Source organism: Aythya marila (assembly GCF_965140915.1).
Source record: "Aythya marila genome assembly, chromosome: 8".
NCBI classification, from domain to species: Eukaryota; Metazoa; Chordata; class Aves; order Anseriformes; family Anatidae; genus Aythya; species Aythya marila.
In genome coordinates this window covers 13,929,065-13,947,143 of record NC_139049.1, presented here as the reverse complement: position 1 = coordinate 13,947,143, position 18,079 = coordinate 13,929,065, and the positions used below count along the sequence as shown (strand labels likewise).

The following is an 18,079-nucleotide window of genomic DNA, read 5'->3' as shown; positions in this document are numbered from 1 at the left end:
CTGAATATGCACTCCGAGATTATGTAGTAAAACATGACTGCATGAACTTGCCTGTGTGACTCCCCCCCCACCTTTTTCCTCTCACTGGGATAGCGAGGATCAGAACCAACTGAAGAGCTGACCTCCACATTACCTCTGAGGAAAAGCAGATGTGGAGTTTCTACTTAATTAGAACTCTACTGTCCAAATGAATTAAGGTTGTTTTTAATTTTATCACCTTAAACTCCTGAATAAGATCTGGCAATAAATCCCTAACCTTTACAGCTGGTGTATGCTTAGAATTAGTTTACGTCCCTACATAGCAGTCATTATATTTTGTAATGTCTACGGATAATTTGATCCAAAGATCTCCAACAGCTCCTAGACATAAATGTATAAAGCCTCATGTATTTCGATTTTATAATGAGACAAGCACAAATTCTGTGCTGTGCAGTAGGATGTGGTACTGTGATACCTTCAGAAAAAAATCTATCTTCAGAAAAAATCTATCTTCAGAAAAAAAGAAGGGATATAGCTGTAGAAATTCAGGGTTGTAGAAATTCAGGGCTGCTCCTGAGCAAATAAACCCTGTTGAGCAACATGATATAATTGTCTCAGCACATAATTATGGTACTGCTTTCAGGTCATGTCCTCAAAAGCTTCAAAAATTTTGCCATGAGGCAAGCTGTGGAAACAGTTACAGTTTGTCAGGAATTTAACAAGGGCAGCATTTCCACTTTTGATTGCAGCAACTAGTTGAATCCACAGGAAACCACATTCAAATAGAAGGTATGAAAGAAAGATTTAAAAAAAAAAAAAAAAAAAAAGCGGGAAGTATTTTCTGACCAAACAAAGAAACAAATAGTCTGGATTTCAGTCCGAGTTTTGACTGAGAAGCTAATTTGTTTAATTTCCTTTCTAGCAGTCCACTGTAAGATGGGGTCATTCATATATAATCAGATATATTTACCATCAAAATAGAGCCCTGTTCTTATAAACTAGATGTGTTTCTTATCTGTTCTACATATCTATCTGTTCTAGTGCAAATTTCATTCAGCAAGTGTTTAGCACATCCTCTAAACTATCTATGGTCCTATAAAGCTGTGTGCTCTTCTCAACATAGCATTTCCTCAGGGCAAATCCTACATTCAAGAGCAACACCAGCCAAGGGCAGGCAGTGATGCAAGCTAATTCTCACTAATAATGTCATTCCACTAATTGGTGGAAATGACAGTGGCTTCCAGTGAACAGGATTTAGGGTTGCTTATAGGAGTAAGAGCTTATACTGCTATGTATCCCCATTGTGTTACACTCAGAAAGCAGAAAAACGTTTGGACATTTTATTCATAGCCCTATCTACCCACCATTAAAAAGTCTTCTAATTAGGTGCTAGGAAAACAGATGCATGATCTCAGGGCAGTACACTGAGGTCATTCTGCTAGTGGGCAAAGACATAATACCGTCACAGAAGGTGCTAAGGAACCTTGTGACCTTCAAATGTTGTTTACACCATCCATCAATCAGTGAAGGAAAAGGTCAGACATACAGATAAGGGTTATTTTATAGTGCTAGGTCTCAGGTCATTTGACCTTCCCCTGGACATTCAGTTATGGTGAAATCTTCAACAGATGCAAATTAGTATGGCTGTACAGAGGTAAGGGCATCAGTGAGTTGGAATAGCTGAGAACATTGCTCATTAAACACAAACAGAAAGAAAACCTTTCCTGGCTTTGTCTGTATTATGCTTCCATAAATTTACAGGATTATATAAAACAAGAGGAGTACACACCCCATCATCCTAATATGCATGTTAATAGGGAGACTTAACAGCTGTCAGTGCATCTGAAGAGAAATATTCATAGGAAAAAGCTTCTAAAATGAGTATACAAGGGAAGTAATGTTGGATCTGTAATATTTCAAACACAACAGGATGTGCATTCATGTAAATGTGTATGCAAATTAGATGCAGCCCTCAGGCTCTTGGCGAGAGTCCAGTGATGCCCTTGAGGCTGCAAACTGTTGATTTAACATAGGAGCCTAACTACTTACACTAAAATGAATGCATTAAAATAATATTGAAAGAATGTATGTATCAGAGATTTTTAAATAAGGCAAATATTGATATAGGCCCTGGGTAGCTCCCATGAACATTTGATTTCAACTTGGAAAATCAGACTTGGTGTTTTTTCCTCTTTTTATGTGAAATAAACAATGTCTTGTCAATGTAAAAATGTGAAGCTTCAATCAGTTGTGCTGATGTCATTTTTTCTTGTTTTGATTTTTTTTTTAAGATAATTATGTCACAATCAACAAACCTGATTATAAATAGATTTGATTAACAAATTTGATTTATCAAATACATCTCTTGTACTCCTCTCATGCTGCACAGGAAAAGATTTTGGTCTGAATTATAGGTTTGTTTTACACTACTTAAATAATAATTAGGCTTGAAGACTTTTAATGTTAATTCTCATTTCCCCCTTCCTAATGTTTTCCTTTCTCTGTAACATAAATGAGCATTTCTGACAGAAAACCTTAATTATTAAACTTATCAAAATCTTATCTTCCTGATCAGTCCCACAAAATAATGTATCAAGACCTGTAAGAAAAAAAAGAAAAAAGAAAAAAGAAAAAAAAAAAAGATACTACATACCTCAGTGAATTTGAATTGAAAATATAAGAGTTGCTCAAGTATTAATTGTTTTAAGTAAATTAGGGAGAAAAATATTTCTGCCATTTTTGTTTGTAATATTTGAGAAAACAGATATATATCCATAGTGATATATACATATATGTATATTTTCTCAGAAGATTGATTGAGCTTGATTATTCACATCTAATATTTGACCTAATATTTGGCTCTGCAACTCAAGAGACTTAATGGATCCCTCTCAATGTCCCATCTGCAGAAAACTTAGACCTTAATCTGTGGAGGACGCACCAAAAGAAGAAGCTGGAAATACTAAGACCTAAACGTACAAACACAAAAACAGATATAGTTTGTGAATGGATGAATTACTCATTGCTGTCTTTACATTTGACTGAGCACTGCTATAGCACTTTTGAATGCTCATCGTTTCCTGTCCTAGACAAATCCATCTTTGGTGGTGCTTTAAAAGTAACTGAAAGTGCCCCTCTGCTCTTGGATGCTTAGGTTTTTTCCTTCTGCCTCACAGTCCAGTAGAAGAGAGAATATGTCTTCGCATAATATTATTGTGACTTTTTTTTTCCTTTTAAATGATCATTAAATCTTATTAATGTATTAGCAAGTTACAATGTAACCAAACAGAAAATATCTCTTTCCCAAATCAGTTAGCCTAAATGACAGATCAAATGAGTAAAAAGAAAAGAAAAATTGCAAGAAGAGGCATAGAATTAACATAGCAATTTGTTTAGGATATATATCATGGTGGAATTTGTAAATATCCTTTTTCATTTTATGAGAAAACATTTTTATTTTTAAGGGAAGAATGTGTCTTCATGATCTAATTTCTTGTGGAATATTTTTAGAGGTGTTACAGTCATCAAGACAGACATTTGAGAACACTACAAACAGAAAAATATGGTTGTGCACAGTTGTTTTTAACTAAAGCTGCAGTTTCAGATTGCCCATAGTTACAGGAAATGTGAAAAATAAACAAGCCAACAAGCACATATAGTATCAAATATCGTCTGATTGTTTTGGAAGTCCAAAACTCCACGAACACCTTTGTGGCAGAACATTAACATTGATAAAGAAACCCAAACCATTAAAGGTTGTTTTAAACTGCATGAATTTGCATGCAGATGTAATGCAGATATTCTTTGCACAATATAACATGTTAATTCATATTCATGAAAACACTGGAATTGTTTACAGACCAGCAGCCTATTTAATCACGCATCATGTCTCCAAACATGATCAGAAACCTGTTTCAAAAGGTAAAAAATGCACTACGGTATGTAGTTATATGATCCAGAGAACCAAAGGAAAGGATAGTTGTATCCCTTACCTTTGATTCTGGATGCTCATTTGCACACTGAAGCATTGTTTTTTATCCACAGTACTGTGTATTTTGATTTGTGTTTTGTCTTGCCTGTTCTGATTTTTTTGTTTGTTTGTTTCATTGAGGTACACATTCCCAAAAGGATAGCTGAGTTTTTCCTAGTAAGGATATGAGTAATATGAAGCATATTAATATTCTCAGTTCTTTCTTCCTAAATATAAACAACTCTTTTAGCAGGGTATAATCTAGTATACAGCATATTAAAAAGCCTTCCGGAATCTAACTAAAGTTGACTGATAAAAAGGAAGGGAAAACAAGCAATTCAAAAAATATCTAAATATCTAAAATATCTAAAAATGAAAAAATATCTATAAACTATCCTTTTAGTCTTTTTCTTTTCAATTAAATGAAGTTTTATGTACATGCAAATGATGTTTGAGACATGGAATTGCTACCTGGGAGTGAATCATAACTGATAGTGTCAAACACTAAATAGATTCTGAACGTATTATTTTTTGTTAATTAGTCAGCAATCAAAAAATGATTGTGTATTACTCAGAAAACTTATACATTTCACAATTTCAGGGATTTCTAAATGTGGGGAAAAAATCATCACCTGTTCCAATATGTTAGTATTGGATTTGTCAGAAGGGAGTTATGGTGAAGTGAGGGAACATTTCTTGGACTACCTTTGCAAATCCCATTTTACCTCTCATGCAGAAGATTTGAGCAGGGCTCTTGAGAGCAAGGCAGACAAGGCTTCTGTGAATAAACCCATGCAGAAATTTACAGGCTAGGTTCACTCCCCTCCTTGAAGCAGTCTAGGAGGGGAAGGCACACAGATGGGTGATGGCCCTCCCTGTCCTCAGGTCCTGCAGGGTGTTACTACTGCCAGATCTTCCCCCAGGTATAACCGCAGGGATGGTGAGATCTGCAAGTCTATGGAAAGCCTGTTGTCTAACTCAGTTATCAGTATGTTTTAATAAACAATCTGAAAATATTCTATTTACACCATGGATCTGGACCGTTATTTCATGGCTTTCCAATGTAAAAACTGTAGTGTTTCAAAAATCTGTATGGAGAGAAAACAAAACAAAACAACAACAAAAAAAGCCTTCTCTGTCTGCTCCTGTGTTCAGTGCTCAACAGAAACAGGTTTTTATGTTTAGTTAAGTGTTCTAACAATAGAAATCTGTAATGCAAATATTCCCAATCTCAATGAAAGTAAGCTACAAAATGAGTGTTTCATGTGTCAGTACTGTTGCATCTGATGTGAAAACTGTTTTCTAGAGACCTGCTGCAGTCAATTACCCAAATTAGATTTGTGTGTGGACTACCACTTGCATTTATATCCATCTCATAAACAGTGGAGGTGTGTAGAGAAAACTTGATCATTTTGTGGTGTTTGTAAAAAACATTTGACATGTGGAATATTCATTACCTAAATCATTAGGAAGCAGGGTTTAATTTTGTATTATAGCACAGAATTGCTTTGAAAATGCAGCTAATAGGAGACATTTCTTTCAGAGATTGCTTTGCTTCTGCATTTCTATATTCTAGCACTTTTGTTACTACCTTTTCCTGATAATAAATTTTCTTAACAAAGAAGGAAAATTTTGCCTGTGCTTTGAAGGAAGCAGACTAGTTTTAAAGGTTGCTGCAGCTCTGCGTAATGAATGTTGAGATTGCAGAGGTAAGTCAGATCAGAGGGATAGGTAGAAGGACAGTCTGCAGCAAGATTGTGTGATCCAGCAGGCAGCCACCGGATGAGACTGGACTCTGTGTTGGTTCTGCTGGGTTTTCATCTGTTATGCTTGAAGAGCCAAACACTGTCTTGCACCTGCAGATGACCAGCTCTGAGCTGAGGTTAGCTGCCATGATGGATGGGACAGGAGGAATATCCTCCATATAACAGACAAATGAAGTGGTTGCTGCCATGCCACAAGTTCTGCATGTATTCTTGTATGTAAAGGACCTGGCACTCCCAAGGAAGTAAATTTATATTTACTTAAGTAATAACTAAGGTAGCTGAAAAATACAAATTTGCTTCAGATGGTCTTTAATAAAGACCCTTGTTACCAGTGGTCTGATCCAATAAATGTAGTGGATTCTAAATCACATCTTACATTAAAAGCCTCATAATTAACATGCTTTCAACTGCAAGTTGCGTTTTGATTTGCTCTTCAATTCTGGAAATGGACTGAGAGCAGCTATTTCCAATAAGAAACATTCAGCTAAAGATTTGTTCAAAAGAACAGTTGTTGCTTTACATAATACCTGCAGAGACACTGAATTTATCCAAGTATCCTCTAGTGCTATGAATGACATACTGCAGTCAGTAGGTTGGGTATTTTGACTGTACCAAAGCAGTTCTTGGCAGAAAATAGGATGTGCCTCCACAGTGCTGTAGAACCAAGAGCTCCATTTATACATATTTATTTGAAAGATCAGTAAAAATTAATTCATGTCAATCATAAGAGTGCACTAAACTATATTTAGAAAAGAAAAAAAAAAAAGTGCAAGGGAAAACATAAACTATATGTACCTGTGGGAAAAATATAAGTCTGGCTATAAACATAATTGCTGAACACACATGTAAAGATTGTCTCAATGACCTAATACTTCTGTAAGGGACATTTGTAGCATTAAAATTATACAATGATCATTGAGAGTGCTATCTTTAGTGTGTCAGACCCACCTCTTAACAGTCTTCTTCATTATAAATGTAATGCTTTGATTCAAGTAAGAAAATGATTAGGACAAAATTTGTTATTTTCCAAATCAATCTTTTTTTACTAATCAAAACATCTCTCCTGAAAAGCAGGTAGTGAATCTGGAAACATGTCTGAAGGTTTCTATCAGAGTACTTCCCGTACCTTTATGGCAGTGGAGGCTATCTGGATGTGGTGGAGTCTGCGCAGAGTGCTGTCCCTGTCAATGAAGTAGGAGGCTGCAAGCTGATGCAGAGTCTCCAGAGTCACTGCAGAGCTGTTGGTGCTAGGATCACTTCCTTCTGATCTCTTGCTCAGCTTCCTTTTGTCCACAAAAATTGTGAGTGACTCCTCTCCTGAGTATGGAAACAGAAACCACAGCATTCATCAGTGACATCATCTACAGATTTTGTTTTGCCAGAAATAAGGTGGCAAGCTGTTGTTTTCCACAGCAGTTAGATAAACACCCTGCTGTCATACTTAGCTAGTTTAGTGCCTAAGCACATGAATGAGAACTTCCATGGGTCTAGTGGTCTGACCAGTGTTTATCCTCCCTCTCTGACATTTCTGAGAATCTATCCACCTTTATGAAAGTAAAAAACAACACTTTCTATTTTTTCCATATGAAACATCTCTGAAAAATCAACAGAGAATTACTGTTCTTTTCCTTTTTTTTTTTTTTTTTAATGCCTTGTAAGAATAGCGACAATAAAATTGAACATATTTATACCTAAAAAGCAGTGACACCAGGGATAAATCTTCTACACTAATTCCAACTTTTTATATATAAATATTATGTAGACTTTCAATCTTAATCATATAAAAATGTGTCTGTATACAAGGTTGATCAATACCTTCGTTGTTTTTTTTTAGTATTTAATGTTAACATGAAATAAAATCAAAATAATTTTTGCGTCTTTTTGTTATTTCCTTCTTTTGAAATATAAATCTCATTTGATTTCAGAAAAAGAAAGATAATACCTTCTTATAACCTTTATAAACTGTCAATATGTTTATGCTGTGTAATCAATTCAGCAATGATAAGATGCTTGAAACCTGATTTAACAGATCTCTTAAACCAAATTCATATCATGAAAAAGTATAAAAAAATATGTAATCAGAAACTTAATCAGTTTCTTTAAAAGCAAGCAAACAAACAAACAAACAAAAAGGGTCAGGGGGTGCGGAGGGGACAAAAGTAACACTTTCCTAACTTCTAAAGCAGATTTGTTCTTCCAAAAGCAAAGAGAAGCTCCAGCATCTTAGGTTGTGGTTTTCTCAGTTCTATCCTCTCTAAATAGACATGGGCAAATACTTGAGTTTAGAAAATTTAATTCCCAATGGATAATTAAAAAAGAAAACAAAGCAAAATCTCATTCATTTAACTGAGCAGGTTCTTAAAAACATTTTAAGTAAAGAGTTACTGGGAATGTTAAATTTGTAAGGAATATTCTACATTAATTGTTTACATTGTGGATGTTTTTTTTCCTGTATTTCAGGCTAAACAAGAATTCATTCACTTTGTGTTTTATTTAGACAAAGCTCTTTTCTTCAGAAAATAAAATAGAAAAATAATTTATTGACTAATATTTTCTTCTGTGCAACTTATGTAGAAAGTAACTACTAAAATACTTTTCTCACTTTCCAAACCTTTATTTGGTAGGCAGCATTCTTCTGTGTTAATTTGCTCAAGAGTCAATAAATAATATCATTATACCTGTATTTTATGTGCTGAACAGCTCCACAGAATGCTGTTTCCTCACTCCTGGAAAGGAAACTACACTGATATGGCCTGACTTGCCACTCACTCTAGTTTCATTGCTCATGCATCTGCTATGGTGGCATTTTGCCCATTCAAGGGAAATGATGGCAATTTCAGATGGGCTTATGTGCCAACAAATATAGCTGTAGAGGGATACTGTGTAGGACAAAAATATGACATCTTATTTAAAAGGAGATAATTTTGGTGGTGAGCAATGTTAAATGAAGAACTCATGTCTCTATGCAGAACACATCTGCTGACACACACAGCTACTTCTGCTTGAAGAAAATTCATTTGTGTTTGGAGAAAGAGGAATGTGTTCATGTTAATCAATTTATACTGTTTCACAGTCTCTCACAAGTTCAGAGGACAGACAGGCTCTTCAGCCCATACACAGGCAAAACTTGTGTTATCCAGGATTCTCGTATCTAACTAAACCTTCCTGGCTTGCCCAGTATATTCATTTCATCCTGGAAGGGAAAGCTGCTGCCCAGAATATTCCAGCTGGAGTCTACCTCATTTTATTTGCCACTCTGTTTATGCTTCCCCTTCAGTAGCTTCCTTTTGGGTAATTTTTGTTTTGTTTTGTTTTGTTTTGTTTTGTTTTATTGTGGTTTGTTTGTTTGTTTGTTTGTTTGTTTGTTTGTTTTGGTGCATGCAGTCATTGAAGCAGGTTTTAATTGCTTGAACTCCAAAAAACAGAAATCAAAACAGTCTCCAAAAGTAACAGGGTTTCCCCATCCAGTTACCTAATCTGTCTGCTCTAATAAATAGACATGCATTCACGTTGTATTTAATTGATGCCAAAACCTCCTGCAAAGCAGACTAGGTTCATTTGGCAGGAGAGGCATAAGCATGTTTTATGAGCACAGGCGTGTGTGCCACATTTTGCCACACCACCCTGATGTGAGATGGTGCGGGTCTTGTGGCCAGATGGGCCACTACCCACACTGGGATGTTGCCACCCTTCCTGCAGTGAGCAGAGGGATGGAGAAGCACAGAAAAGTCTCATGGCTGGTGCCTTGAGAGAAATTTGCCATCAAAATCTGCTCTAGGTTCCAGCACTGTTGGCTTTCAGTTATGCCTATGAAATAAAACCTGCCTTTTCAAAAGTTGCCCTGTGACACTAGTCACAATATGAAACGCCTTTCTGAAATGAAGAGCAATGGAGTGAGCTGAGATGGGAGCACGGGGCCATGGGCTTTGTGCAGTTTTTTGTGGCACTTTAAAGACACAGCTGTATCAGAACAGACAATACCACAACTCACAGGCAGTAAACACTAAATCAGAGGTCAGTACAGGCAATGCAAAAAAGGTGTAATTTTTCATTAGATTTCATTTGCTTTTTTTCTTTTTTCCAGGTGTCTCAACTAATGTATTTAGATTAAAGTGAATATTGGAAGCTCAATCAGCTTTCCACTGAAAATCTGGACAGTAGAAGGGAAAAAAAAAAAAAAAAAAAAAAAAAAAAAAAAAAAAAAAAAAAAAAAAGAGGTTCTTTGTGTTTCACTGGGCAGTGAATAAACTTCTGGTTTAAACTCAGAGAGTCCTTTCGATTGATCTGTGTTAGAGATTAGTAGGGCCAGTGAGGCTGTTTCCATCAAAATCATATTTCAACAGAATGCTGATAAGCTTTATTATTAAAAGAGACTCTGTTTGTTTTTCTCCCATCAGAAATAGTTGCTCTTCAGGGGGTGAAGATCAGAGTAGTGATAAAAATCCTCCCATTTCCAAAAAGAACCTTGAAAAAGAACAGTGTTGTATGTTGCTTTGTTTTGTTTTCATTAGAAAATGTCAAGAAAAATAACCTTTGAATCTCTTCACAGCTATCACATCATCCTATCCTCATGGTATTGTTTGACCCCATACTTGCTGCAGAAGTTGCCAGTGGGTGCGTTTTGGCAGGCAGGATCCCCTGCCAGCATCCTACGCTCATCCCCAGCCCTGTAGTCTCTGTCCCTGCTCCATAACAGATATGTTTTGTTTCTATAACTGGATTGAAATAATTTTGCATGTTTGTTTTGATTTAGATCACATCAGATTACATTTCCCAAGGTTGAGCGAAGGCACACAGCTTGAGTGAAGGGGCCTTTGATGTAAAAATGAAGGAAGCTCTTTCTCCTCAAAAATCTCTGCATCATTCTTGAATGGCATGCCAAACTAATTCATCACTAATATTCTCAGGCACTGTGGTGCAATCAGATACATTTCAAAAGTATTTGATGTTCAAAAGGCATTTTGCATATTCAGGAAGTATTTAATCTTACAGCGCTGATATAACAATTGCTAGATAAAACATTAAAGTGGACTGAAAAACAAAGACCTCCACCATACTTTGTTACTTGGGCTCTACCATGTATCTGGAGAGTTGTAACAGGATTCCCTTTTGCACCCAGAACTGTTGGCTTTGTAAAGTAACACCATTGATTCATGTTTAATTACTGGGAGACAACTTAAATTTTAAATTTATTTAGGAAAAATTAAACCCATGCCTAAAGAAACTCTTCTGTCACACTTGAAACATGAATGTATTTATTTATTTATTTATTTATTTATGAATTAGTTATAGTCTGAAAATGGCTAAAAAGACATCCAGGCTTTAGCTAAAAATTAACTGTAGTTTTAGAAAACTATTCAAGGTTATGTATTTTAAAAACTGAAATGGATTATGGCAGGGAATACAAAGAAAAAGTGGTTATTCAGCACTGGATCCATACAACTGTGTCTTCTGTAGGCTCTAAAAGCAGTATTCTCTCTACTTCACGAAATTCAAGAGTCAGTCTACTTCACTTTCTCAGGGTTAAAAGAGATAGCATAAAAACATTTGGTCATCCTTACAAAAAATCCTCACATGATCCAATGACTGGTTCAAGAAATTAGAAGACATATGCTGATGCTTTATTACCATGTAGCTGCTGCCACTGATACGGATATTCAGCTGGGGACTGGGGACTGACATTCACACTACAGACTGACCTTGGCACAATATATACTAATGTCCCTGTGAGCCTTGGAATTATACCTTATATTATAAGGAATTATACCTATACCTTAGCCTATATATTTCTTTCTTTCTAGGTTTATTTTGAAGGATTTTTACTTATAAGTTAAATGACTGAGTTGAGATAAATATTCTATGAGCTGTTTTTAAGAAATGAAATAAAATAAGTATGTAGAAATTTACCTAGACAAATAACCCTTCCATTTATATATGACTCCTAAACAGCAGTTTATAAATGGCATTCAGATATCAGAAAATAATTTTGTGTGTATCTTATTAATATATTCACGAATTATCTAAATTTTAAAAAATGCAAATAATCTTTTGCATAGTAGAATAGAATAATGCCATAACAACTGTAACTCAATAATATATATAAATCAATAATATAAATGTATATTGGAGTAAATGTATTTTGTTACACATAATAATACATCTTCATATGTTTTAAATTTTTAGCCTATTTTATGCTTCAATTATTTAGAGATTGTTTTCTTGTACCTACAACTTTGTAATGACAAAAGGATCACGTTCCTTGGTGTTTTATATTTTCATGTGTAGACTGGGTAGTGATAGGAAAAACTAGTGATTCAAGCATCTTTCATCAATTCTTTACAGAAAATGAGGAAATGATAAAAATGAAAATAAAAAATAAAAAAATAAAATATATTAAAAAAAAAAAAAGAGAGAGAGAGAGAGAGAGAAAACTCAGAGCTGGATACATCTCAGCATTGTCCACAGTTACCTACTTGGAAGATACAGTTACCTACTTTTAAGTACTTTTTACATGTATGAATATACATGTAGATGTATCTTAAAAAAGATATAAAGGTCTTTGTTTTGTGCAGTTCTCAAATATTTCTTGTTAAATATAATACCTCAGTTACAATAGCTGTAATGCAATATAGTATTACATGTATATAAAACCATTGTTATAAAAAATCGCTTAGTACCACTAGAAAATCTATTCCTGTATGAATTACAGAACACACCATCAGATTAGTTTCCCAAACCTAAGCAGATGCTGATGGAAGTACACAGCTTCAAATACTATATAAATTAATGCTAGGCCACATGTGTCATCATTTCTGTGGTTCAACTTAATAACTGCACATTAATTCCATATATACCATCTGTGAAATGATTTGATTATTTTCTTCCTTGAGCAGATAGGAAGAGAGAAAAAAGAGAATATATCGTTGGGCTTTTTTCTTCCCCTTAGCATCCATTATATTAAATTTCTAGGGGGGTTTGGATATCCAATAATAAATTTTCAAGGTTCTTTATCACATCAGTTACTTAAGACTGTACTCTCTCTTACTTTGTTTTCAATACTTTGTACCTTACCTTGAATGAAGTGACACAGAAAGCAAAGGTCATATCAGCAGTTAGTGTAAATTATCGTAAATACTTTAGAGTTCATTGAGATTCACTGATTTTCACCAACTGAAAATCTCTCCCATCTCTATATGCAGTGTAATATATTACTCAAGAGGAATACCAATCAGGGAAGGAAAATCTGACCCTTTCTTTTTTTCAGTTCACAGAATAGTATAGGTGTGAATATCAAATATGTTTGCATAACTGTAAACAATGGAGAGGACAAAAACAGGAGGTTGGAATTAAACTGATTTGCTCATATTCTTAAATTGTTGTAAAGAGAAACTTTTTTTTTTTTTTTTTTTTTTTTTTTTTTTTTTATCTCAAAGCTTTCAGAGTTATGAGAGATATTTCCTGACCAAAACAAGCGAATGCATTGATGGTCTGGTAATGAGCATTTTGAGCACTTGTCTGACAATAGGAGCAAAAATCTCAAACATTTGAAATTGCCCTTTAGCCAGTTGACCTCTAATGCTTTAATTTCGTAACAAGCTTGGCAACCTTCTGCAAATTTGTTTTTTTTTTTTTAAGAGCAGTTGCGGTGTTCCAGATGGTAAGAGGACCCACTGTCTTCTTCTTGCAGAGCACCAGAATCAGACTCATTTCACCCAAATGCCAGGAATAAGACCTATAATTTCATCGTAATGGGTCAGTTAGCTGTAATTTCCTCATCATCAAATCTACCCAGTTTGCTAAGCAACTTTGATATCCATATGTAAGAACAGTGTGAAACGTGGGATCCAATGACATTTTCATCCTCCTACACTTATTCCACGGTGGTGCGCTGGGCTTCACAATAATTTTCAGTTCTGTAACTCACTGCTCCATCCTATTTGTTGTAAACCATTAAGGCTTATGGCAGCTAATACTTTTGTATATTATTCAGAAGGATGGACGTTCCTTGCACCGTGCTGTAGGCAAGCAAAAGCATTAAGTATAAATGCAGGAAAAAAAAAAGGGGAGGGAGAAAAATAATATTGTGTGTTGTCTCTCACTTGATGAAGAATCTGCTTAACAGCAGTGCTAGTTGAAAGCTGGTAAAGAATTCAGAACTACATTTAATGGAATCAGAGAATAATTTAGGCTGGAAGGAAGTTCAGGAGGTCACACAGCCTAAAGCAGTTCTAATTAGATGAGATGTTCAGGGATTTGTCCAATAAAGTCTTCTCTCACCTTCTAGGATGCAGATTACATGTATGAATCCTCTCTTGCCTCTCCTGTCAAACAGTCCCGGCCATTTTTGGATGGGTTGTGTAAATTTGCAATCTTTCTAAAGTAAGCAGGACATGTGTCGCTCTAGAAGAGTGGAGGAAAATGCCTCACCTACTAGTGATGGCCCAGCCCAATACAGCATCCCAATTTTTGTGCAAAATTGAAAGAAAATGAGCAGCCACAGCTCCCTTTGTCTGCAAATTGGATGCTGTAGACAGTCAATGCAGAAAAAGAAGAGGTTACTCCTATGCACAAGCATGTAGATTCATCCATGAACCCAATGCTCAATCATGGCTTTGGCTGTACAAACACTGGACTACAAAATGTTCTTCCATTGTGCAACTTGAACCTGCTCATTATGGATATTTGACTTTCCTTATGTCATAAACATATAAAAATTTCCATTTCATAGAGAAACAGTGAGAAATGTCTTTTTCCACATTAACTCGTGGCATCACGGAAAATAGAACTTCCCTAAATTCTCATTTCAGAATGCCCTTGAGGAGTATATTTCTGTGTTTGTGAATAAAGACATGGGAATGTCTCACAAACTATGTGCAAGGGTTCCCTTTACAGTCAGAAAGGGATATTCATGAAAGCCAAATGGTCACAAGGGCACACAAATCTTACCACAAGATCATTCATTTGCCAATTTTTCCTTTATGGCCATGAATACAGATGACTGGGAATTCATTAAATAAAAGAAATATGTGCACTCTGTTTGGTCTTCTGCTTTTTAGAAGCTGCATAGGTGACAAAGCTTTCAGAATAAAACTCATAATTAAAGAAAAAGTATGATTACATTATTGAAATAAAATAGATGACATACATGTTAAAATATGGACAAGCATCTCTGGGAATTTCCATTCAATCTAGCCCCAAAACAAGAATGAACACATACAGAAAAGTATAGGGTTATTAGCCTCCTTATGAAAGCACTCTTAGAAATTACTATTTTCCCATAATTATTTTAATAATTGAATTTTTCAATGTATTCAGCACCCATCCAATGATAATGGAAGGCTGCAGGTGTGTCTGAAATTATGCCTAAAACTTAAGGCTAGGCACTTAAATCAAAACCTTAAACATTAAGCTTAGGCACAGTCCTAAGGTCAACATTGTCTCCTTGTAAGTAGTACACTTTTGCAAGTATATGGCAGCTACTGCATTTTAGGGGCTTTCTGAGATGGTATTAAGAGAGAGGAGAAAAGGGGACCCTACCCTGGATTCCCTGCAGGAAATCCTATGGGTTTGTGGATCAAATTTAATGTTTAAGATGAAATTGTCAAATGTCTTTTTCTCTAAAGACCTGTCCTTAGGTTTTAGTTTTTACTTAGGGCTATACTTTCTAAAAGGCATTAAGTCTGAAGCTCTTTTGTGATCAGGGTGATATTGGTGCTTTGTACTTTTGAAATAACAATTATAATTGTGTTAGTCTGTTTTTCTTAGGTTGTTAGGTTCAATTTCAACTTTAAAGTGAATTTGATGATATGGTTGTTTGTACCAAAATTTATGTTAGTTAATAATAAGAAAATAGCTAATAAAAATAACTGTTTTACCACTGCATAATCTTTGCATTACCATACCTGTTGCAGATAAATCTTTAATTATTGTACATAAATATTTGGTAAAAATTTAATTTCTTTTCTGCAATTAGGTTTACTGTTCATCTGTGCCACACACATAAGAAAATATATGCTTATTTCTGAAATATGTACTTTTTGTATGAAAGAAATACACAAAGCAAATTAAAAAAAAAAATAATCTGGGAATTTTATTCCAAATTTCTGGTCAACACATGTAATTTATTCTTAAATTTCAAAAGATCGATGGATTTGCTGAAGAGGCACTAGTTTTGAAAATAATGATAGAAATTAGTTCTGTATTGTTATTTTAATATCTCCAGTAAGGCAGAAATTCACCTTGTTTCTAGAATAGTCTTCTCCAAAAGAGAGTTACTGTTAGCCATTTCAGTTGCTACAAAGCTCAGATATCAGCCAAAAGAGAAAAGGAAGGCTGTCATTTCCTTAATATATGGTTTGAAATCTGTTATGAAATGTGTTAAAGAGAACCATTCCTCAGGTGAATAAAGGATTTTGACAAGACTGTCCTGTTGGAAGGATACTCAATCACTAGAATTATCTTTAATATAATCACCCACCAAGGGATAAAACTGCATTTCTAAAATGTCAGTTCATTTTGTGATGACTCGATGGGTAATCTCAGGCACTAATTATCTTTTATTCGGAACAATTTATGCTCTCCCTTGGACATTAGGCCTCTTCACTGGATTTCTTTAATCCATTTTATGACCAGATCCCAATTACACATCTAGCTACCCTTTCCAAATTAGTCCATGGAGATTTAGAGATGCAGCTTCCATTAAGGTAATACTAATCGCATGGAAAAGCCTCTCCATCCCATTCTGAGACTTTTAGTCCCACTGGTTAAGTGGAGAGTAGTCCTAAAAAGGGTAGACTGGCAATATATGGACTTCCAAGCAGTCAAAGTCATTTAAAAGTCTCCTAGGTGAAAAGATTTGTTGGAAACAACTGTTACTGGGTTTGTTGCTTTATCTCTGCAGTCCTGTAATGGAGCAAGACACCTGTGTAATTTGTTATTGTGTCAGATTGTTTTAGGGTCCTCTTACTGAAAACTGTCGCTCACTGACTTCTCAGTTCAGACCAACATCCCCAAAGGACCAGGATCATGCACACCAGGAGCTCAGGCCTAAGTACGTCACTCTTAGCAATGGGCATTCTTTTCTTATTGTCCTTAAAATTGTTTACAAAGAATTAATAAAACAAAGTTTATCATCAGCAGAAGAAGGAGCCATAAGGCTGGAAGACAAAACCTGTTCCTGTTCTGTAAAATCTAACCGAGGCATAGTGGCTCAGTTTAGCTGCTCTGGGAACAGAGAACACCACAGTTTTACAAGGAAATCAGTTGACCAATGCTTTTAGTTCAGTCATATGCACCATATTTCCAAGCATTAACCCTACCTCCCAAGGTAGCCGATAGTAGGAAGTGTGTCCCATACTTCTTGATAAGGTTTTCTGTGATCTGTTGAAGTGTTGGGCGGCGTCCTAGTAGCCTTATGTTACGGAAGAATTCAGGGGCAAGTGGCAGCGGGGAGCCAAGGAAATTTCTTCTTTCAACAGCAAGATTGTTTACTTTCCAGCGGCCAAACTCTCTGCAAAGTAAAGTGATTCTCATTCAGAAATATGTCATTCAGACAAATGTCTTAATTTGCAAACTACTCTGCTCTGTTGACTAGCTGGGGGCAACAAGCTGGGTATTACAGCAGGCCTTGACAGTGACACTGTCATGTATCATAGGCATAGGACAAGCAATAAGTGTTATTTATTGGAATTGCAGGGAGTATTCCATTACAAAATAACTGTCCAGAAAAAAAAAATAAATAAATAAAACAATTGGGGATGCTGCTGTTCTTATTGTTTATGTTTAGTCCCTGATATGAATACAGCCTTGAACAAATAGATATGTTAGGAACTGAAAGTCTACTAATAATTTTTCAAACTTTGAAACAAAAGAAATATATAGTTTCATTAACATAAGGCAACTTTTAAAAATATTTCAAGAAATGGCCCATGTTATTTGCTTTTTGATAATAAGCCACTTAGGTACATAGCTAGCTAATTTGAGCAACATACATTATCACACCACATTTTACTTTACTATGATGTTTCCAAAGTTTTCTGTAGTTTTAGTCTTCATTTTGAAGAAATATACAGGTAGTATGTCTGATTCCTAAAACAGATCACTTTTCAATTGTAGGAGGGATAAAAATTAATTCATAGACTTGTCCCCTGCCTCCCTGCAAAATACATCACTGAGAACAGGGAAAACCACAGGTCAATTACACAGTAATAAACACATCTTTTATCCATTTACATACCAATTAAGATACCAGGTACAGTTTTTACCATTGCTCTCAAAATCTAGACAAGACACTGAATGTCTGCAGCAACTTTGCTTTTCCGAGATACACCAACAGCGACTTTGGTTACAGACTCGAATGTTGTAA

At 35.3% G+C, this 18,079-nt stretch overlaps 1 protein-coding gene across 2 annotated transcripts in view; it reads right to left on the bottom strand.

Annotated features, from left to right (window-relative positions):
- BRINP3 (BMP/retinoic acid inducible neural specific 3) overlaps positions 1-18,079 on the bottom strand; it is a gene marked incomplete at its 3' end in the record, with an annotated part of 206,172 nt that overhangs the window by 68,520 nt on the left and 119,573 nt on the right. Inside the window, exons 3-4 of one of the 2 annotated variants that reach the window (XM_082766539.1) lie at positions 17,034-17,224; positions 6,842-7,032 (exon numbers count right to left, since the gene is read on the bottom strand). In XM_082766539.1, the coding sequence (XP_082622665.1) occupies positions 6,842-7,032; positions 17,034-17,224 (382 nt within the window). The remainder of the gene's footprint in view (positions 1-6,841; positions 7,033-17,033; positions 17,225-18,079) is intronic. The other variant, XM_082766540.1, reaches the window with a different exon arrangement.